The 18,180-nt window shown below is 45.2% G+C and overlaps 1 protein-coding gene across 2 annotated transcripts in view; it reads right to left on the bottom strand.

Moving 5' to 3' along the window:
- LOC106566945 (phosphatidylinositol 3,4,5-trisphosphate-dependent Rac exchanger 1 protein) overlaps positions 1 to 18,180 on the bottom strand; it is a 148,805-nt gene that overhangs the window by 41,309 nt on the left and 89,316 nt on the right. For both annotated transcript variants that reach the window (XM_014135621.2, XM_014135623.2), the window contains 3 exons: positions 15,245 to 15,320; positions 15,071 to 15,143; positions 5,656 to 5,801 (listed from right to left, as the gene is read on the bottom strand). In XM_014135621.2, the coding sequence (XP_013991096.2) occupies positions 5,656 to 5,801; positions 15,071 to 15,143; positions 15,245 to 15,320 (295 nt within the window). The remainder of the gene's footprint in view (positions 1 to 5,655; positions 5,802 to 15,070; positions 15,144 to 15,244; positions 15,321 to 18,180) is intronic.

The raw sequence follows: 18,180 nt of genomic DNA, 5'->3' as shown, positions 1-18,180 counted from the left end.
GGATCCTGGACTTCCTGAATGGCCGCCCCCAGGTGGTGAGGTTAGGGAACAACACATCCGCCACGCTGACCCTCAACACGGGGGCCCCTCAGGGATGCATGTTCAGTCCCCTCCTGTAATCCCTGTTCACCCATGACTGCGTGGCCTCGCACGACTCCAACGCCATCAATAAGTTTACTGACAACACAACAATGGTAGGCCTGATCACCGATGACGATAAGACAGACTATATGGAGGAGGTCAGTGACCTGGCAGTGTGGAGGTCAGTGACCTGGCATTCTTCCAGTCCGAGGTGAGAAATTGCTGTCCTGATATCTAGAAGCACTTTTCAGTCATACGAAAATGTGGCAGAAACATTATGTACAAAATAAGTTACAAATAAAGTGAAAAAACACAATAGCACAATTTGTTGGGACACTCTATTGACCCATCACGCAGGTTTTGCTGCTACTGTTTATTATCTATTCTGTTGCCTAGTCAGTTTATTCTTAGTTAAATGTACATATATACCTCAATTACAGTTGAAGTCGGAAGTCTACATACACTTAGGTTGGAGTCATTAAAACTCATTTTTCAACTACTCCACAAATCTCTTGTTAACCTCTTGACGGCGCATTTAGAAAAAAAATGGTGCCCATTTTAAACAGCCTTCTACTCAAACTCAGAAGCTAGGATATGCATATAATTAATACTTGTGGATAGAAAACACCCTAAAGTTTCTAAAACTGTTTGAATGGTGTCTGTGAGTATAACAGAACTCATATGGCAGTCAAAACCCCGAGACAGATGGAAACAGGAAGTGGAATTCTGAATTGCGAACTCAACTTCATCACGTTGCCTATTAATCACACCGTGAGCTATGGTTCATTGAGCACTTCCTATTGCTTCCACTAGATGTCCCCAGTCTTCACAAATTGGTTTGAGCCTTCTACTGTTAAAATTGAATGAATGAGACGCTGTGGAACGTGGTCACACGGAGAGGGCCATCACCATTATGACGCCGGCGCCCCTGGTTACCCTCCCCTTTCGAAACGTTTTGAAACACAATGCAATCATCCTCCTTGAATCTTATTGGCTCTCTTGTTGAAAAACGCCCTGAAGATTTATGTTATACAACGTTTGACATGTTTGAACAAACCTAAATGGGAAAAAAATGCATTTTCTCGAAATGGCTGTCCCGCGGCCGACGGAGCATTTGGATCACCCTTCAGACGTGCTAACAAGAACAAGCTCTTGGAACATAAAGGAGTAATTTTTTCGAACGAAAATACATTTGTTGTGGACCTGGGATGCCTGGAAGTGCTTTCTGATGAAGACAACCAAAGGTAAGGGATTATTGACAATAGTATACAAGACTAGATGTGAAATGCGATTGTTCCAAGATGGCGCTGACCTGTAACGTTAGCCTATTTTTCAGAGTATCACATCCCCTTTTATCGCAAAGTATGATTACCCAGTAAAGTTAATTTTAAATCTGGCATTACAGGTGCTTTCAAGAGATATTCATCTATAAATCTTAGAATGACAGTATTACATTTTAAAAATGTTTTCGAATAGTAATTTAGTAAATTGTAGCTCTGTTTCATCGGATGCATTTGAGGGAAAATAGTTAGTCAACGTTACGCACCGATGTAAAATGCTGTTTTTATATATAAATATGAACTTTATCGAACAAAAGAATGCATGTATTGTGTAACATGATGTCCTAGGTGTGTCATCTGATGAAGATTGTCAAAGGTTAGTGCTGCATTTAGCTGTTTTTTGGTTATTTGTGATGCATGTGGTTGGTCGGAAAATGGCTATGTGGCTACTTTTACGATATACTCCTCTAACATAATCTAATGTTTTGCTTTTGCTGTAAAGCCTTTTTGAAATCGGACAATGTAGTTCGATTCAGGAGAGGTGTATCTATAAAACGATATAATTTGGGAAAAAAAATGTTTTTTTTTTATTACATTTTCTTATGCTAATGGCGATATGATTTTTCGCTGGATGTCCGTCCCGAGGCCGCACAGGGGTTAACCTGTTGGGGCTAGGGGGCAGAATTTTCACGGCCGGATAAAAAACGTACCCGATTTAAACTGGTTACTACTCTTGCCCGGAGAAAATGCATATAATTAGTAGATTTGGATAGAAAACACTCTAAAGTTTCTAAAACTGTTTGAATGGTGTCTGTGAGTATAACAGAACTCATATGGCAGGCCAAAACCTGAGAAGATTCCATGCAGGAAGTGCCCTGTCTGACAATTTGTTGTCCTTCTGTTGCATCTCTATCGAAATTACAGCATCTGTGCTGTTACGTGACACTTTCTAAGGCTTCCATTGGCTCTCTAAAGCGTTCAGAAATCAGAATGACGTGTCTCCTGTCTCTGGGCAAAGTACAGCAGCAGAGTTTGTAAGTGGCCTGCCTGGGGACAGTGAGACTGAGATGCGCATTCATGAGACTTCTCGAATTTTTTTCTTTCAGTCTTTGAATGAATACAACGTTGTCCGGTTGGAATATTATCGCTATTTTACGAGAAAAATAGCATAAAAATTGATTTTAAACAGCGTTTGACATGCTTCTAAGTACGGTAATGGAATATTTTGATTTTTTTTGTCGCAAAATGCGCTCGCGCGTTACCCTTTGGATAGTGACCTGAACACACGAACAAAATGGAGGTATTTGGATATAACTATGGATTATTTGCAACCAAAACAACATTTGTTGTTGAAGTAGAAGTCCTGGGAGTGCATTCTGACGAAGAACAGCAAAGGTAATCCAATTTTTCTAATAGTAATTCTGAGTTTAGGTTGCCCCAAACTTGGTGGGTGTCAAATTAGCTAGCCTGTGATGGCCGAGCTATGTACTCACAATATTGCAAAATGTGCTTTCGCCGAAAAGCTATTTTAAAATCTGACATAGCGTTTGCATAAAGGAGTTCTGTATCTATAATTCTTAAAATAATTGTTATGTATTTTGTCAACGTTTATCATGAGTCATTTAGTAAATTCACTGGAAGTTTTCGGTGGGTATGCTAGTTCTGAACATCACATGCTAATGTAAAAAGATGTTTTTTGATATAAATATGAACTTGATTGAACAAAACATGCATGTATTGTATAACATAATGTCCTAAGAGTGTCATCTGATGAAGATCATCAAAGGTTAGTGCTGCATTTAGCTGTGGTTTTGGTTTTTGTGAAATATATGTTTGCTTTGAAAATGGCTGTGTGATTATTTCTGGCTGGGTACTCTCCTGACATAATCGAATGTTTTGCTTTCGCTGTAAAGCCTTTTTGAAATCGGACAACGTGGTTGGATTAACGAGAGTCTTATCTTTCAAATGGTTTAAAATAGTAATATGTTTGAGAAATTGAATTTATAGCATTTTTGAGGTATTTGTATTTCGCGCCACACAATTCCACTGGCTGTTGACTAGGGTGGGACGCAAACGTCCCACTGGTCCAGAGAGGTTAACAAACTATAGTTTTGGCAAGTCGGTTAGGACATCTACTTTGTGCATGACACAAGTCATTTTTCCAACAATTGTTTACAGACAGATTATTTCAATTATAATTCACTGTATCACAATTCCAGTGGGTCAGAAGTTTACATACACTAAGTTGACTGTGCCTTTAAACAGCTTGGAAAATTCCAGAAAATTATGTCATGGCTTTAGAAGCTTCTGATAGGCTAATTGACATAATTTGAGTCAATTGGAGGTGTACCTGTGGATGTATTTCAAGGCCTACCTTCAAACTCAGTGCCTCTTTGCTTGACATCATGGGAAAATCAAAAGAAATCAGCCAAGACCTCAGAAAAAAATTGTAGCCCTCCACAAGTCTGGTTCATCCTTGGGAACAATTTCCAAACGCCTGAAGGTACCACGTTCATCTGTACAAACAATAGTACGCAAGTATAAACACCATGGGACCACGTAGCCGTCATACCGCTCAGGAAGGAGACACGTTCTGTCTCCTAGAGGTGAACGTATTTCGGTGCAAAAAGTGCAAATCAATTCCAGAACAACAGCAAAGGACCTTGTGAAGATGCTAGAGGAAACAGGTTCAAAAGTATCTATATCCACAGTAAAATAAGTCCTATATTGACATAACCTGAAAGGCCGCTCAGCAAGGAAGAAGCCACTGCTCCAAAACCGCCATGAAAAAGCCAGACTACGGTTTGCAACTGCACACGGGGACAAAGATCATACTTTTTGGAGAAATGTCCTCTGGTCTGATGAAACAAAAATAGAACTGTTTGGCCATAATGACCATCATTATGTTTGTAGGAAAAAGGGGAGGCTTGCAAGCCAAAGAACACCATCCCAACCGTGAAGCACAGGGGTGACAGCATCATGTTGTGGGGGTGCTTTGCTACAGGAGGGACTGGTGCACTTCACAAAATAGATGGCATAATGAGGATGGACAATTATGTGGATATATTGAAACGACAACTCAAGACATCAGTCAGGAACTTAAAGCTTGGTCGCAAATGGGTCTTCCAAATGGACAATGACCCCAAGCATACTTCCAAAGTTGTGGCAAAATGGCTTAAGGACAACAACGTCAAGGTATTGGAGTGGCCATCACAAAGCCCTGACCTCAATCCTATAGAACATTTGTGGGCAGAACTGAAAAAGCGTGTGAGAGCAAGGAGGCCTACAAACCTGACTAAGTTACACCAGCTCTGTTAGGAGGAATGGGCCAAAAAGTACTGTACAGTATATGCTTTAACATTTGGATAATAAAGCATTTAAAGCATTTTGAAGATAAGCCACCTGCATTTGTTTATTAGGCTACTGTGCAATCTGACAAGTAAACATAGCCTACAATACATATTGTAGTAAACATGGAAATGCGGGCACGAGGGACACCAGGGTTCAATTCCCCGACAGGGAGGAAGGAGTAGGCTGTCCTTGTAAATAAGAATTTGTTCTTAACTGATTCCATATGTGTTATTTCATAGTTGTGACGTCTTCACTATTATTCTACAATGTATAAAATAGTAAAAATAAAGACAAACCCTGGAATGAGTAGGTGTGTCCAAACCTTTGACTGGTACTTGCTTATTTAATTTGATTAATATTATGGTGTTTCTACTCCAAGAAAAAACAAAAAACCCTCTGGGTTTCCGTTAGGATGGAACGGAAAATATGGCGCTGTACAACGTGACGGTCGGCAGTACAGTACTGGGCTATTTAGCTTAAGAATCCCGATGTCGTGCGGGCAAGGCACACGGAAGACCGGGGTTCAATTCCCCGAAGGGGAGGAAGGAGTAAGCTGTCCTTGTAAATAATAATTTGTTTATAACTGACTTGCCTAATTAAATAAAGGTTACACTAATAGCATAACATAGTAAGAGCAAAAGAATCAGTAAGAGCAAAATAATCCTAACATAAAATAAAATAATAAAAACCTCAGCGTAACAGTTTTAGTAAGTAACACTAAAGTCGTGCACAATTATCAGTTTCTATTTAGGCTTATGTCGCCAATTTATTGTCAGAGACACAGTAGGACCCAAAAGCATAATAAGTCCTCTAACTCCCCCTTGCGCTGGTCTGGAGCAATGAAGTGGTGATGCAGGATACCGTACTAAACCACAAATTACCTCTAAATCCCGCGGCGTAAGCTCGCAACTTTTAAAGGAGGAACCACTGTAATTGCACTCACCACTAGGGACTTGACCAGGATGTTCTCGATGAGCTTGAAGTCATTGCGCTGCAGCTGCTTGCTCTTGGAGCTGGTACCCTCCATATCCTCGTCGGCGTAGAAACGGAAGAACTGTGACTCGTCTTTGAACTCGGTCTTCTCCAGGACTGTGACAAAGAAAGGGAAAGAGAGAAAGGGTGGAACTGAAGATAAATGTGGGTCACTTGAAAAAATCTTTAAGTTGAGTCTGCATCTGAAAAGGAACGTCACCCTATTCCCTATGTTGTATTTGTATTTATTATGGATCCCCAAGGCAGCAGCTACTCTTCCTGGGGTCTGGCAAAATTAATGTAGTTATACAACTTAAAAAAACATTACAATACATTCATTACAAAATTCACAACACACTAGGTGTGTGCCCTCAGGCCCATACTCCACTACCACATATCTACAACACACAATCCATGTGCACGTGTGTGTGTATAGTGCGCATGTTATCATGTGTGAGTATGCATGTGTCTGTGCCTATGCTTGTGTTGCTTCACAGTCCCCGCTGTTCTATAAGGTGTATTTGTATCTGTTTTTAAAAAAAATCTGATTCTACTGCTTGCATCAGTTACCTGATGTGGAATAGAGTTGCATGTAGTCATGGCTCTACATAGTACTGTGAGCCTCCCATAGTCTGTTCTGGACTTGGGGACTGTGAAGAGGCCTCTGGTGGCATGTCTTGTGGGGAATGCATGGGTGTCTGAGCTGTGTGCCAGTAGTTTAGACAGACAGCTCGGTGCTTTCAACATGTCAATACCTCTCAAAATACAAGTATTGATTAAGTCAATCTCTCCTCCACTTTCAGCCAGCAGAGATTGACATGCATATTATTAATATTAGCTCTCTGTGTACATCCAAGGGCCAGCCGTGCTGCCCTGTTCTGAGCTAATTGCAATTTTCCTAAGTCCCTCTTTGTCACCTGACCACACGACTGAACAGTAGTCCAGGTGTGACAAAAATAGAGCCTGTAGGACCTGTCTTGTTGATAGTGCTGTTAAGAAGGTAGAGCAGCACTTTATTATAGACAGACTTCTCCCCATCTTAGCTACTGTTGCATCAATATGTTTTTACCATGACAGTTTACAATACAGGGTTAATCCAAGCAGTTTAGTCACCTCAACTTGCTCAATTTCCACATTATTTATTACAAGATTTAGGTTTAGGGTTTAGTGAATGATTTGTCCCAAATACAATGCTTTTAGTTTTAGAAACATTTAGGGCTAACTTATTCCTTGCCACCCATTCTGAAACGAACTGCAGCTCTTTAAGTGTTGCAGTCACTTCAGTTGCTGTAGTAGCTGACGTGTATAGTGTTGAGTCATCCGCATACATAGACACACTGGTTTTACTCAAAGCCAGTGCATGTCGTTAGTAAAGATTGAAAAAAGTAAAATCGGCCTAGACAGCTGCCCTGAGGAATTCCTGATTCTACCTGGATTATGTTGGAGAGGCTTCCATTAAAGAACATCATCTGTGTTCTGTTAGACAGGTAACTCTTTATCCACAATATAGCAGAGGGTGTAAAGCTATAATACATATGTTTTTTCAGCAGCAGACTATGATCGATGTCAAAAGCCGCACAGATATCTGACAAATCAGCCCCCACAATAATCAGTCATTTGTGTAAGTGCTGTGCTTGTTGAATGTCCTTCCCTATAAGCGTGCTGAATGACTGTTGTCAATTTGTGTACTGTAAAATAGCATTGTATCACAATTTTTCCCAAAACTTTACTAAGTGTTGAAACAGGATGATTGGTCAGCTATTTGAGCCAGTAAAAAGGGCTTTACTAGACTTTTGCTTCTCTCCAGGCCTGAGGGCACACACTTTCTAGTTGGCTTAAATTTAAGATTGTGGCAATATTGTCCGCCATTATCCTCAGTAATTTTCCATCCAAGTTGTCAGCCACAGGTGGCTTGTCATTGTTGATAGACAACAAATTAAAAAGGACAATTCTTGTCTTTCATAATTTGGTCAGATATACTTGGATGTGTAGTGTCAGCATTTGTTGTTGGCATGTTATGCCTAAATTTGCTAATGAAAAAATCATTAAAGTTGTTGGCAATATTAGTTGGTTTTGTAAAGAATGAGCCATCTGGTTCAATGAACGACGGGGCTGAGTTGACCTATTTTCCCCAAATTTCATTGAAGGTTCTGTAACTGCCGTCGTATTAATTGGACCAAGGCGCAGCGGGTTGAGTGCTCATTTTGACGTTTATTTTAAATAACCACGAACACTTCACAAAAACAAGAAAACGGACGACAACATAACAGTTTGCAGGCTAACCCTAGCACCTAGCAGTGCAAAACAACCTCCCACAATTCCCAAAACAAACATACTCCTAATTATAGGACCTTCAATCAGAGGCAACGAAAGACAGCTGCCTCCAATTGAAGGCCCCAACCCCAATTACCTACACATAGAAATAGAAATGACTAGACAGAACATAGAAATACACTAACATAGAACAATGACATAAACCCCGGAATACATAAACCAAACACCCCTCTACATACACACACACCCCGAACCATATAAAACAAATACCCCCTGCCACGTCCTGACCAAACTATAATAACAAATAACCCCTTTACTGGTCAGGACGTGACAAGGTGCTCCAAAGCTTTTTACTATCATTCTTTATGTCATGTATCTTTATTTCATAGTGTAGTTTCTCCTTTTTTTCAGTTTATTCACATGATTTCTCAATTTGCAGTACATTTGCCAATCGTTTGTGCAGCCAGACTTACTTGCCATTCCTTTTGCCTCATCCCTTTCAACCATACCATTTTTCAGTTCCTCATCAATCCACAGGAATTTAACAGTTTTTACAGTCATTTTCTTAATGTATGCATGCTTATTAGTAACAGGAATAAGCAATTTCATAAATGTGTCAAGTGCAGCATCTGTTTGCTCCTCATTACACACCACGTACCAACAAATATTCTTTACATCAACATAGGAATCACTACAAAATATATTGTAAGACCTCTTATTAGGCTCAGCCGTTGGAACTTTGGTTTTCCTAGATATGGTTACTATATTGTGATCACTACATCTGATTAATCTGAATACTGCTTTTAAGCACATTTCTGCAGCATTAGTAAAGATGCTATCAATACATGTTGATAATTTCATTCCTGTGCTGTTTGTAACTATCCTGGAAGGATGAATGCGCGACCCGGCCTGGCATAATTCTGAATCATAGTTTAGTTTCTATAGACAGAAACTAAAACAGGAAACGCCCGTGCTCAGGTCTGTTCAACTCTGGTCCGACCTATCTGATTCCACGCTTCAAGATTGCTTTGATCACGTGGACTGAGATATGTTCCGGATAGCATCGAACAACAACTTTCATGAATACGCTGATTGGGTAAGTGAGTTTATTAGCAAGTGCATCGGTGAAGTTGTACCCACGGTGACTATTAAAACCTTCCCCAACCAGAAACCGTGGATTGATGGCAGCATTCGTGCAAAACTGAAAGTGTGAACCACTGCTTTTAATCATGGCAAGGTGACCGGAAACATGACCGAATACAAACAGTGTAGCTATTCCCTTCGAAAGGCAATCAAACAAGCTAAGTGTCAGTATAGAGACAAAGTAGAGTCACAATTCAACGGCTCAGACACAAGACTTATGTGGCAGGGTCTACAGTCAATCCTGGATTACAAAAAGAAAACCAGCCCCGTCGCAGACACCGATGTCTTGCTCCCAAATAAACTAAACAACTTCTTTGCTCGCTTTGAGGACAACACAGTGCCACTGACACGGCCCTCTACCAAAACCTGCGGGCTCTCCTTCACCGCAGTCAACGTGAGTAAAACATTTAAACATGTTCTCCCTCACAAGGCTGCCGGCCCAGACAGCATCCCTAGCCACGTCCTCAGAGCATGCGCAGACCAGCTGGCTGGTGTGTTTACGGACATAATCAATCAATCCCACTCATTTCCATCATCATGAAGTGCTTTGAGAGACTAGTCAAAGATCATATCACCTCCACCCTACCTGACACCCTAAACCCACTCCAATTTGCTTACCGCCCCAATTGGTCCAGACGGCGCAACCACAATCACTCTGCTCTAACCCATCTGGACAAGAGGAATACCTATGGAAGAATGCTGTTCAGTGATTACAGCTCAGCATTTAACACCATAGTACCCTCCAAACTCGTCATTAAGGGGTCTCGACCCCGCCCTGTGCAACTGGGTCCTGGACTTTCTGACGGGCCGCCCGCAGGTGGTGAGGGTAGGAAACAACATCTCCACCCTGCTGATCCTCAACACTGGGGCCCCACAAGGGTGCGTTTTCAGCCCTCTCCTGTACTCCCTGTTCACCCATGACTGCGTGGCCATGCACGTCTCCAACTCAATCATCAAGTTTGCAGACGACACTACAGTGGTAGGCTTGATTACCAACAACGACGAGACGGCCTACAGGGAGGAGGTGAGGGCCCTCAGAGTGTGGTGTCAGGAAAATAACCTCACACAACGTCAACAAAACAAAGGAGATGATCGTGGACTTCAGGAAACAGCAGAGGGAGCACCCCCCTATCCACATCAACGGGAGAGTAGTGGAGAAGGTGGAAAGTTTTAAGTTCCTCGGCGTAAACATCACGGACAAACTGAAATGGTCCACCCACTCAGACAGCGTGTTGAAAAAGGTGCAACAGCGCCTCTTCAACCTCAGAAGGCTGAAGAAATTTGTCTTGTCACCAAAAACACTCACAAACTTTTACAGATGCACAATCGAGAGCATCCGGTCGGGCTGTATCACCACCAGGTACGGCAACTGCTCCGCCCACAACCGTAAGGCTCTCCAGAGGGTAGTGAGGTCTGCACAACGCATCACCGGGGGCAAACTACCTGCCCTCCAGGACACCTACATCACCCGATGTCACAGGAAGGCCAAAAAGATCATCAAGGACAACAACCACCTGAGCCACTGCCTGTTCACCTCCCCATCATCCAGAAGGTGAGGTCAGTACAAGTGCATCAAAGCTGGGACCGTGAGACTGAAAAACAGCTTCTATCTCAAAGCCATCAGACTGTTAAACAGCCATCACTAACATCGAGTGGCTGCTGCCAACATACAAACTCAATCTCTAGCCAATTTAATAATTAATAATTGGGTGTAATAAATGTATCACTCGTCACTTTAAACAATGCCACTTTATATAATGTTTACATACCCTACATTACTCATCTCGTATGTATATATTGTACTCTATACCATCTACTGCATCTTGCCTACGCCGTTCGGCCATCGCTCATCCATATATTTATATGTACATATTCTTAATCATTCTTTTACACTTGTGTGTGTAAAGTAGTTGTTGTGAAATTGCTTGTTTTGATTACTTGTTAGATATTAACAATATCGCATTAACATCTGCTAACCATGTGTATGTGTAACGCCCTGGCCATAGAGAGTTTTTTTTGTTGTTCTTTATTTTGGTTAGGCCAGGGTGTTACATTGGGTGGGCGTTCTATGTTCCTTTTTCTATGTTTTTGTATTTCTTTGTTTTGGGCCGTGTGTGGCTCCCAATCAGGCACAGCTGAAGTTCGTTGTTGCTGATTGGGAGTCACACATAAGGAGCATGTTTTTCCTTTGGGTTTTGTGGGTAATTGTTTCTGTTAGTGTTTTGCACCTGACAGGACTGTTTGGCTGTCGGTTTTCTTATTTTGTTGTATCGTGTTCGTTCTTAAATTAAAATTCAATGATGAACACTAACTCCGCTGCACCTTGGTCTACTCTCTCTCACGACAGCCGTTACAGAATTACCCACCACAAGAAGACAAGGCAGCGGAGAAGAGGGCAGATGGAAGTCAAGGAGGACTATAGGAAGCAGCGCGCTCGGGAGGAGATGGCATCCTGGTCGCTGTAAGTATTGGAGGCAAGAATAGACTGGACTTGGGAACAGCTATTTGACCATTGCAGCAACCTGCTGGGGAGGCAGGTAGAGCCCGAGAGGCAGCCCCAAAAAATTGTTTTGGGGGGGCACACGGGGAGTGTGGCAGAGTCAGGTTGGAGACCTGAGCCAGCTCCCCGTGCTTACAGGAGGCAACGTAGTACTGGTCAGGCACCGTGTTATGCAGTAAAGCGCACGGTGTCCCCAGTACGCGTGGAGAGCCCGGTGCGTTACATCCCAGCTCCTAACATCTGCCGGGGGAGATTGAGCATCGAGCCAGGACAGGTTTTGCAGGCCGTGCGCTCTAGACCTCCAGTGCGTCTTCAGGACCCAGTCTATCCTGTGCCTGCGCCCAGAACCAGGCCTCCTGCATGTCTCCCCAGCCTGGTGAATCCTGTGCCGCCTCCACGGACCAGGCCTCCAGTGGGTCTCCCCATCCTGGTCTCTCCTGTGCCGCTTCCACGGACCAGGCCTCCAGTGGGTCTCCCCATCCTGGTCCGTTCTGTGCCACCTCCCAGGACCAGGCCTCCAGTGGGTCTCCCCATCCTGGTCCGTTCTGTGCCACCTCCCAGGACCAGGCCTCCAGTGGGTCTCCCCATCCTGGTTAAGCCTTTGCCTCCTCCTCGGACCAGGCCTCCAGTGGGTCTCCCCATCCTGGTCCGTCCTGTGCCGCCTCCTAGGACTCGGCCTCCAGTGGGTCTCGCCAGTCCAGAGCCGCCAGAGCCGCCCGCCCGCCAGTCCAGAGCCGCCAGAGCCGCCCGCCTGTCCTGAGCCGTCAGAGCCGCCCGCCTGTCCTGAGCCGCCAGAGCCGCCCGCCTGTCCAGAGCTGCCCGCCTGTCCAGAGCAGTCAGAGACGCCCGCCAGCCCGGTGAGTCCTGTGCCTACGCCTAGGGCCAGGCCTCTTACATGTCTCCTCAGCCTGGTGAATCCTGGGTCAGTGCCGCCGAAGCCGCCAGGGACGCCCGCCAGCCGGGCGCAGCCGTCGCCGCCCGCCAGCCCCAGCCGGGCGCAGCTGCGCGCCGCCCGCCAGCCGGGCGCAGCCGTCGCCGGGCGCAGCTGTCACTGCCCGCCAGCCGGGCGCAGTCAGGGTCGCCCACCAGACCTTCGGCGCGGCCAGGTGCGCCACCTAAGAGGGCGACGCCAAGGGTGGAGCAGAGGCCACGTCCCGCACCTGAGCCACCGCCGTAAGAAGGCCCACCCGGACCCTCCCCTTCAGTGTCAGGTTTTGCGGCCGGAGTCCGCACCTTGGGGAGGGGTACTGTAACGCCCTGGCCATAGAGTTTTTTTTTGTTTTTTATTTTGGTTAGGCCAGGGTGTTACATTGGGTGGGTGTTCTATGTTCCTTTTTCTATGCTTTTGTATTTCTTTGTTTTGGGCCGTGTGTGGCTCCCAATCAGGCACAGCTGAAGTTCGTTGTTGCTGATTGGGAGTCACACATAAGGAGCATGTTTTTCCTTTGGGTTTTGTGGCTAATTGTTTCTGTTAGTGTTTTGCACCTGACAGGACTGTTTGGCTGTCGGTTTTCTTATTTTGTTGTATCGTGTTCGTTCTTAAATTAAAATTCAATGATGAACACTAACTCCGCTGCACCTTGGTCTACTCTCTCTCACGACAGCCATTACAGTATGTGACCAATAAAATTTGATTTGACTGAAAACTTGAACCAGGTTGCCGGCACTGGTTACAGTTTGAAGCATTTTCTGTAGTGGGCAGCTTGATGAAAGTCAGTCAATATTTAAATCGCCCAGAAAATATACAATACCGTTCAAAAGTTTGGGGTCACCTAGAAATGTCCTTGTTTTTGAAAGAAAATCACATTTTTTTGTCCATTAAATTATCATCAAATTGATCAGAAATACAGTGTAGACATTGTTAATGTTGTAAATTACTATTGTAGATGGAAACGGCTGATTTAATGGAATATCTACAAAGGCGTACAGAGGCCCATTATCAGCAACCATCACACCTGTGTTCAAACGGCACGTTGTGTTAGCTAATCCAAGTTTATCATTTTAAAAGGCTAATTGATCATTAGAAAACCCTTTTGCAATTATGTTAGCACAGCTGAAAAACGTTGTGCTGATTAAAGAAGCAATGCAACTGGCCTTCTTTAGACTAGTTGAGTATCTGGAGCATTAGCAATTGAGGGTTCAATTATAGGTTCAAAATGGCTTGAAACAAAGAACTTTCTTCTGAAACTCGTCAGTCTATTCTTGTTCTGAGAAATGAAGGCTATTCCATGTGAGAAATTGTCAAGAAACTGACGGTCTCGTACAACGCTGTATACTACTCCCTTCACAGAACAGCGCAAACTGTCTCTAACCAGAATAGAAAGAGTGGGAGGCCCCGGTGCACAACTGAGCAAGAGAACTGTCTGCCCGCCTCCGTCCGTCTGGCTGTCTGCATGCCCGCCCGCCTCCGTTCATCTGCCCGCCCGCCCGCCTCTGTCCGTCTGACTGTCCGCCCGCCTCCGTCCGCGCGTCTGACCGACCGCCCGCCCGCCTCGTCCATCTGACTGTCTGCCCGCCCGCTCACCTCAGTCCGACTGCCCGCCCGCCTCCGTCCGACTGCCCGCCCGCCTCCGTCCGACCGCCCGCCCGTCCGTCTGCCCGCCCGTCCGCCCGTCTGTCCGACTGCCCGCCAATCCGTCCGTCCGACTGCCCGCCCATCCATGCGACTGCCCGCCCGACTGCCCGCCCGACTCCGTCCGACTGCCCGTCCGTCCGTCCAACTGCCTGCCCGCCTCCATCCGTCCAACCGCAAACTGTCTCTAACCAGAATAGAAAGAGTGGGAGGCCCCGGTGCACAACTGAGCAAGAGAACGGTCTGCCCGCCTCCGTCCGTCTGGCTGTCTGCCTGCCCGCCTGCCTCCGTTCATCTGCCCGCCCGCCTCTGTCCGTCTGACTGTCCGCCCGCCTCCGTCCGTCTGACTGTCTGACCGCCCGCCCGCCCGCCTCGTCCATCTGACTGTCTGCCCCCCCGCCCACCTCCGTCCGACTGCCCGCCCGCCTCCGTCCGACTGCCCGCCCGCCACCGTCCGTCCGACGGCCCGCCTCCGTCCGTCCGACTGCCCGCCCGTCCGTCCGACTGCCCGCCCGTCCGTCCGTCCGCCCGCCCGTCCGTCCGATTGCCTGCCGTCCACCCGTCCGTCCGTCCGATTGCCTGCCGTCCACCAGTCCGTCCGACTGCCCGCCCATCCGTCCGACTGCCCGCCCATCCGTCCGACTGCCCGCCCGACTGCCCGCCCGCCTCCGTCCGACTGCCCGCCCCCGTCCGTCCGACTGCCCGTCCGTCCGACTGCCTGCCCGCCTCCATCCGTCCAACCGTCCGAATGCCCACCCGCCTCCGCCCGTCCGACTGCCCGCCCGTCCGACTGCCTGCCCGCCGCCTCCGTCCGACTGTCCGTCCGTCCGTACGCCTCCGTCCGTCCGTCCGACTGCACATGACATAACACATGATGTCGGTGTGCGTTGTACTGACCATGGTGCATGAAGCCGTTGTTGCACAGTCCGACCCCCATTGTCACTGCGTCCTCACGTGTGGAACAATCACCCTTGGAAACAGAATGAAGCAGTCACAATTAAGTCACCTGTCTACGTGTTGTTTTCACCTTGTTGACAAAGTGGGGAGCGTGTGTGTGTGTGTGCACTGTACCTGTGACAAGAGCCAGTCCACCAGTTTGCTGGCAGGCAACACAGACTTGAAGGTTTTTAAATGGTAGTCTCTATCCCTGTAAGTGAGAAGGAGATGGGCGAGTAAAGGATATGGTTTCATCAAACACACATTCAAGCAAATCAGGTGCACACAAACAATCACACTTCCAAGACAGGGGCGGTTCTAGGATTTTTTTTTATGGGAAGGCCAAGGGGTGACAACCAGCAAATTGTACCACAAATAACATTGGCTTAACTACGATGCATTGTACTGAATAACGGTTTCAACTATTTGTATATGCCCCTAATCTATTCAAATACAGTTTAAGTCGGAAGTTTACATACACTTAGGTTGGAGTCATTAAAACTCGTTTTTCAACCACTCCACAAATCTCTTGTTAACAAACTATAGTTTTGGCAAGTCGGTTAGGACATCTACTTTGTGCATGACACAAGTAATTTTTCCAACAATTGATTACAGACAGATTATTTCAATTATAATTCACTGTATCACAATTCCAGTGGGTCAGAAGTTTACATACACTAAGTTGACTGTGCCTTTAAACAGCTTGGAAAATTCCAGAAAAAAATGACTTTAGAAGCTTTTGATAGGCTAATTGACATCATTTGAGTCAATTGGAGGTATACCTGTAGATGTATTTCAAGGCCTACCTTCAAACTCAGTGCCTCTGCTTGACATCATGTGAAAATCAAAAGAAATCAGCCAAGACCTCAGAAAAAAATGGTAGACCTCTACAAGTCTGGTTCATCCTTGGGAGAAATTTCCAAATGCCTAAAGGTACCATGTTCATCTGTACAAACAATAGTACGCAAGTATAAACACCATGGGACCACACAGCTGTCATACCGCTCAGGAAGGAGATGCGTTCTATCTGCTAGAGATGAACGTACTTTGGTGCGAAAAGTGCAAATCAATCCCAGAACAACAGCAAAGGACCTTGTGAAGATGCTGGAGGAAACAGGTACAAAAGTATCTATATCCAGAGTAAAACGAGTCCTATATCTACAAAACCGGAAAGGCCGCTCAGCAAGGAAGAAGCCACTGCTCTAAAACCGCCATAAAAAAATACAGACTACGGTTTGCAACTGCACATGGGTACAAAGATTGTACTTTTTGGAGGAAAAAGGGGGAGGCTTGCAATCCGCAGAACACCATCCCAAACGTGAAGCACGGGGGTGGCAGCATCATGTTGTGGGGGTGCTTTGCTGCAGGAGGGACTGGTGCACTTCACAAAATAGAAGGCATCACGAGGAAGGAAAATTAACTTCTCTAGGATAGGGGGCAGTATTTTGATGTCCGGATGAAAGGCGTGCCCAAATTAATCTGCCGGCTTCTCGGGCCCAGAAGGTAGGATATGCATATTATTAGTAGATTTGGATAGAAAACACTCTGAAGTTTCTAAAACTGTTTGAATGATGTCTGTGAGTATAACAGAACCCATATGGCAGGCAAAAACCTGAGAAAAAATCCAACCAAGGAAGTGACTTGTAGTTTTTCTATCTAATCCCTATTCAAACTACAGTGTCTGTGGGGTCATTTTGCACTTCCTAAGGATTCCATTGGCTGTCAACAGCCTTTAGAAACTAGTTTCATCCGTCTACTGTTACTGGGCAGAGAATAGGAGCTCAGTCAATCAGTGGACTGCCTGGGACCAGTGAGTTGTTTACTGCGCAGGCACATTTGGCACGCCGCTCTTTCTTTTTCCTCTGTAATGAATACGCTATTGTCCGGTTGGAATATTATCAACGTTTTATGTTAAAAACACCCTAAGGATTGATTGTAAACATCGTTTGACTTGTTTCTACGAGCGGTAATGGAACTATTTGACTTTTGTCTCTGGTTCTGCGCTCTCACGTTATGCCTTTGGTTTAGTGATCTGAACGCCTGAACAAAACAGAGGTATTTGGACATAAATATGGAGTATTTCGAGCAAAAAGAACATTTCTTGTGGAAGTGGGAGTCCTGGGAGTGCATTCCTACGATGATCAGCAAAGGTAAGGGAAGATTTATAATTCTGAGTTTAGTTGACTCCAGAACATGGCGGGTAACTGTATAGCTTGCTTTGATGGCTGAGCTCTGTACTCAGAATATTGAAAAATGTGCTTTCGCCGAAAAGCTATTTTAAAATCTGACACAGTGGTTGCATTAACCTCTTACATCTAGACGTTCCGCTAGCGGAACACCTGCTCCAATATCCAATGATAGGCGTGGCGCGAATTACAAATTCCTCAAAAATACAAAAACTTAAATTTTTCAAACATATGACTATTTCACAGCATTTTAAAGACAAGACTCTCCTTTATCTAACCACACTGTCCGATTACAAAAAGGCTTTACAGCGAAAGCAAAACATTAGATTATGTCAGCAGAGTACCAAGCCAGAAATAATCAGACACCCATTTTTCAAGCTTACATTTACATTTACATTTAAGTCATTTAGCAGACGCTCTTATCCAGAGCGACTTACAAATTGGTGCATTCACCTTATGATATCCAGTGGAACAACCACTTTACAATAGTGCATCTAAATCTTTTAAGGGGGGGGGTTAGAAGGATTACTTTATCCTATCCCAGGTATTCCTTAAAGAGGTGGGGTTTCAGGTGTCTCCGGAAGGTGGTGATTGACTCCGCTGTCCTGGCGTCGTGAGGGAGCTTGTTCCACCATTGGGGTGCCAGAGCAGCGAACAGTTTTGACTGGGTAGTTAGCTAGCATATAATGTCACAAAAACCCAGAAGACAGCTAAATGCAGCACTAACCTTTGATGATCTTCATCAGATGACACACCTAGGACATTATGTTATCAATACATGCATGTTTTGTTCAAACAAGTTCATATTTATATAAAAAAACAGCTTTTTACATTAGCATGTGACGTTCAGAACTAGCATACCCCCCGCAAACTTCCCGGGAATTT

Source organism: Salmo salar, chromosome ssa13 (genome assembly GCF_905237065.1).
Source record: "Salmo salar chromosome ssa13, Ssal_v3.1, whole genome shotgun sequence".
Lineage (NCBI taxonomy): Eukaryota > Metazoa > Chordata > Actinopteri > Salmoniformes > Salmonidae > Salmo > Salmo salar.
The sequence above is the reverse complement of the archived record's forward strand: the minus strand, read 5'-3'. Positions and strand labels throughout refer to the sequence as shown.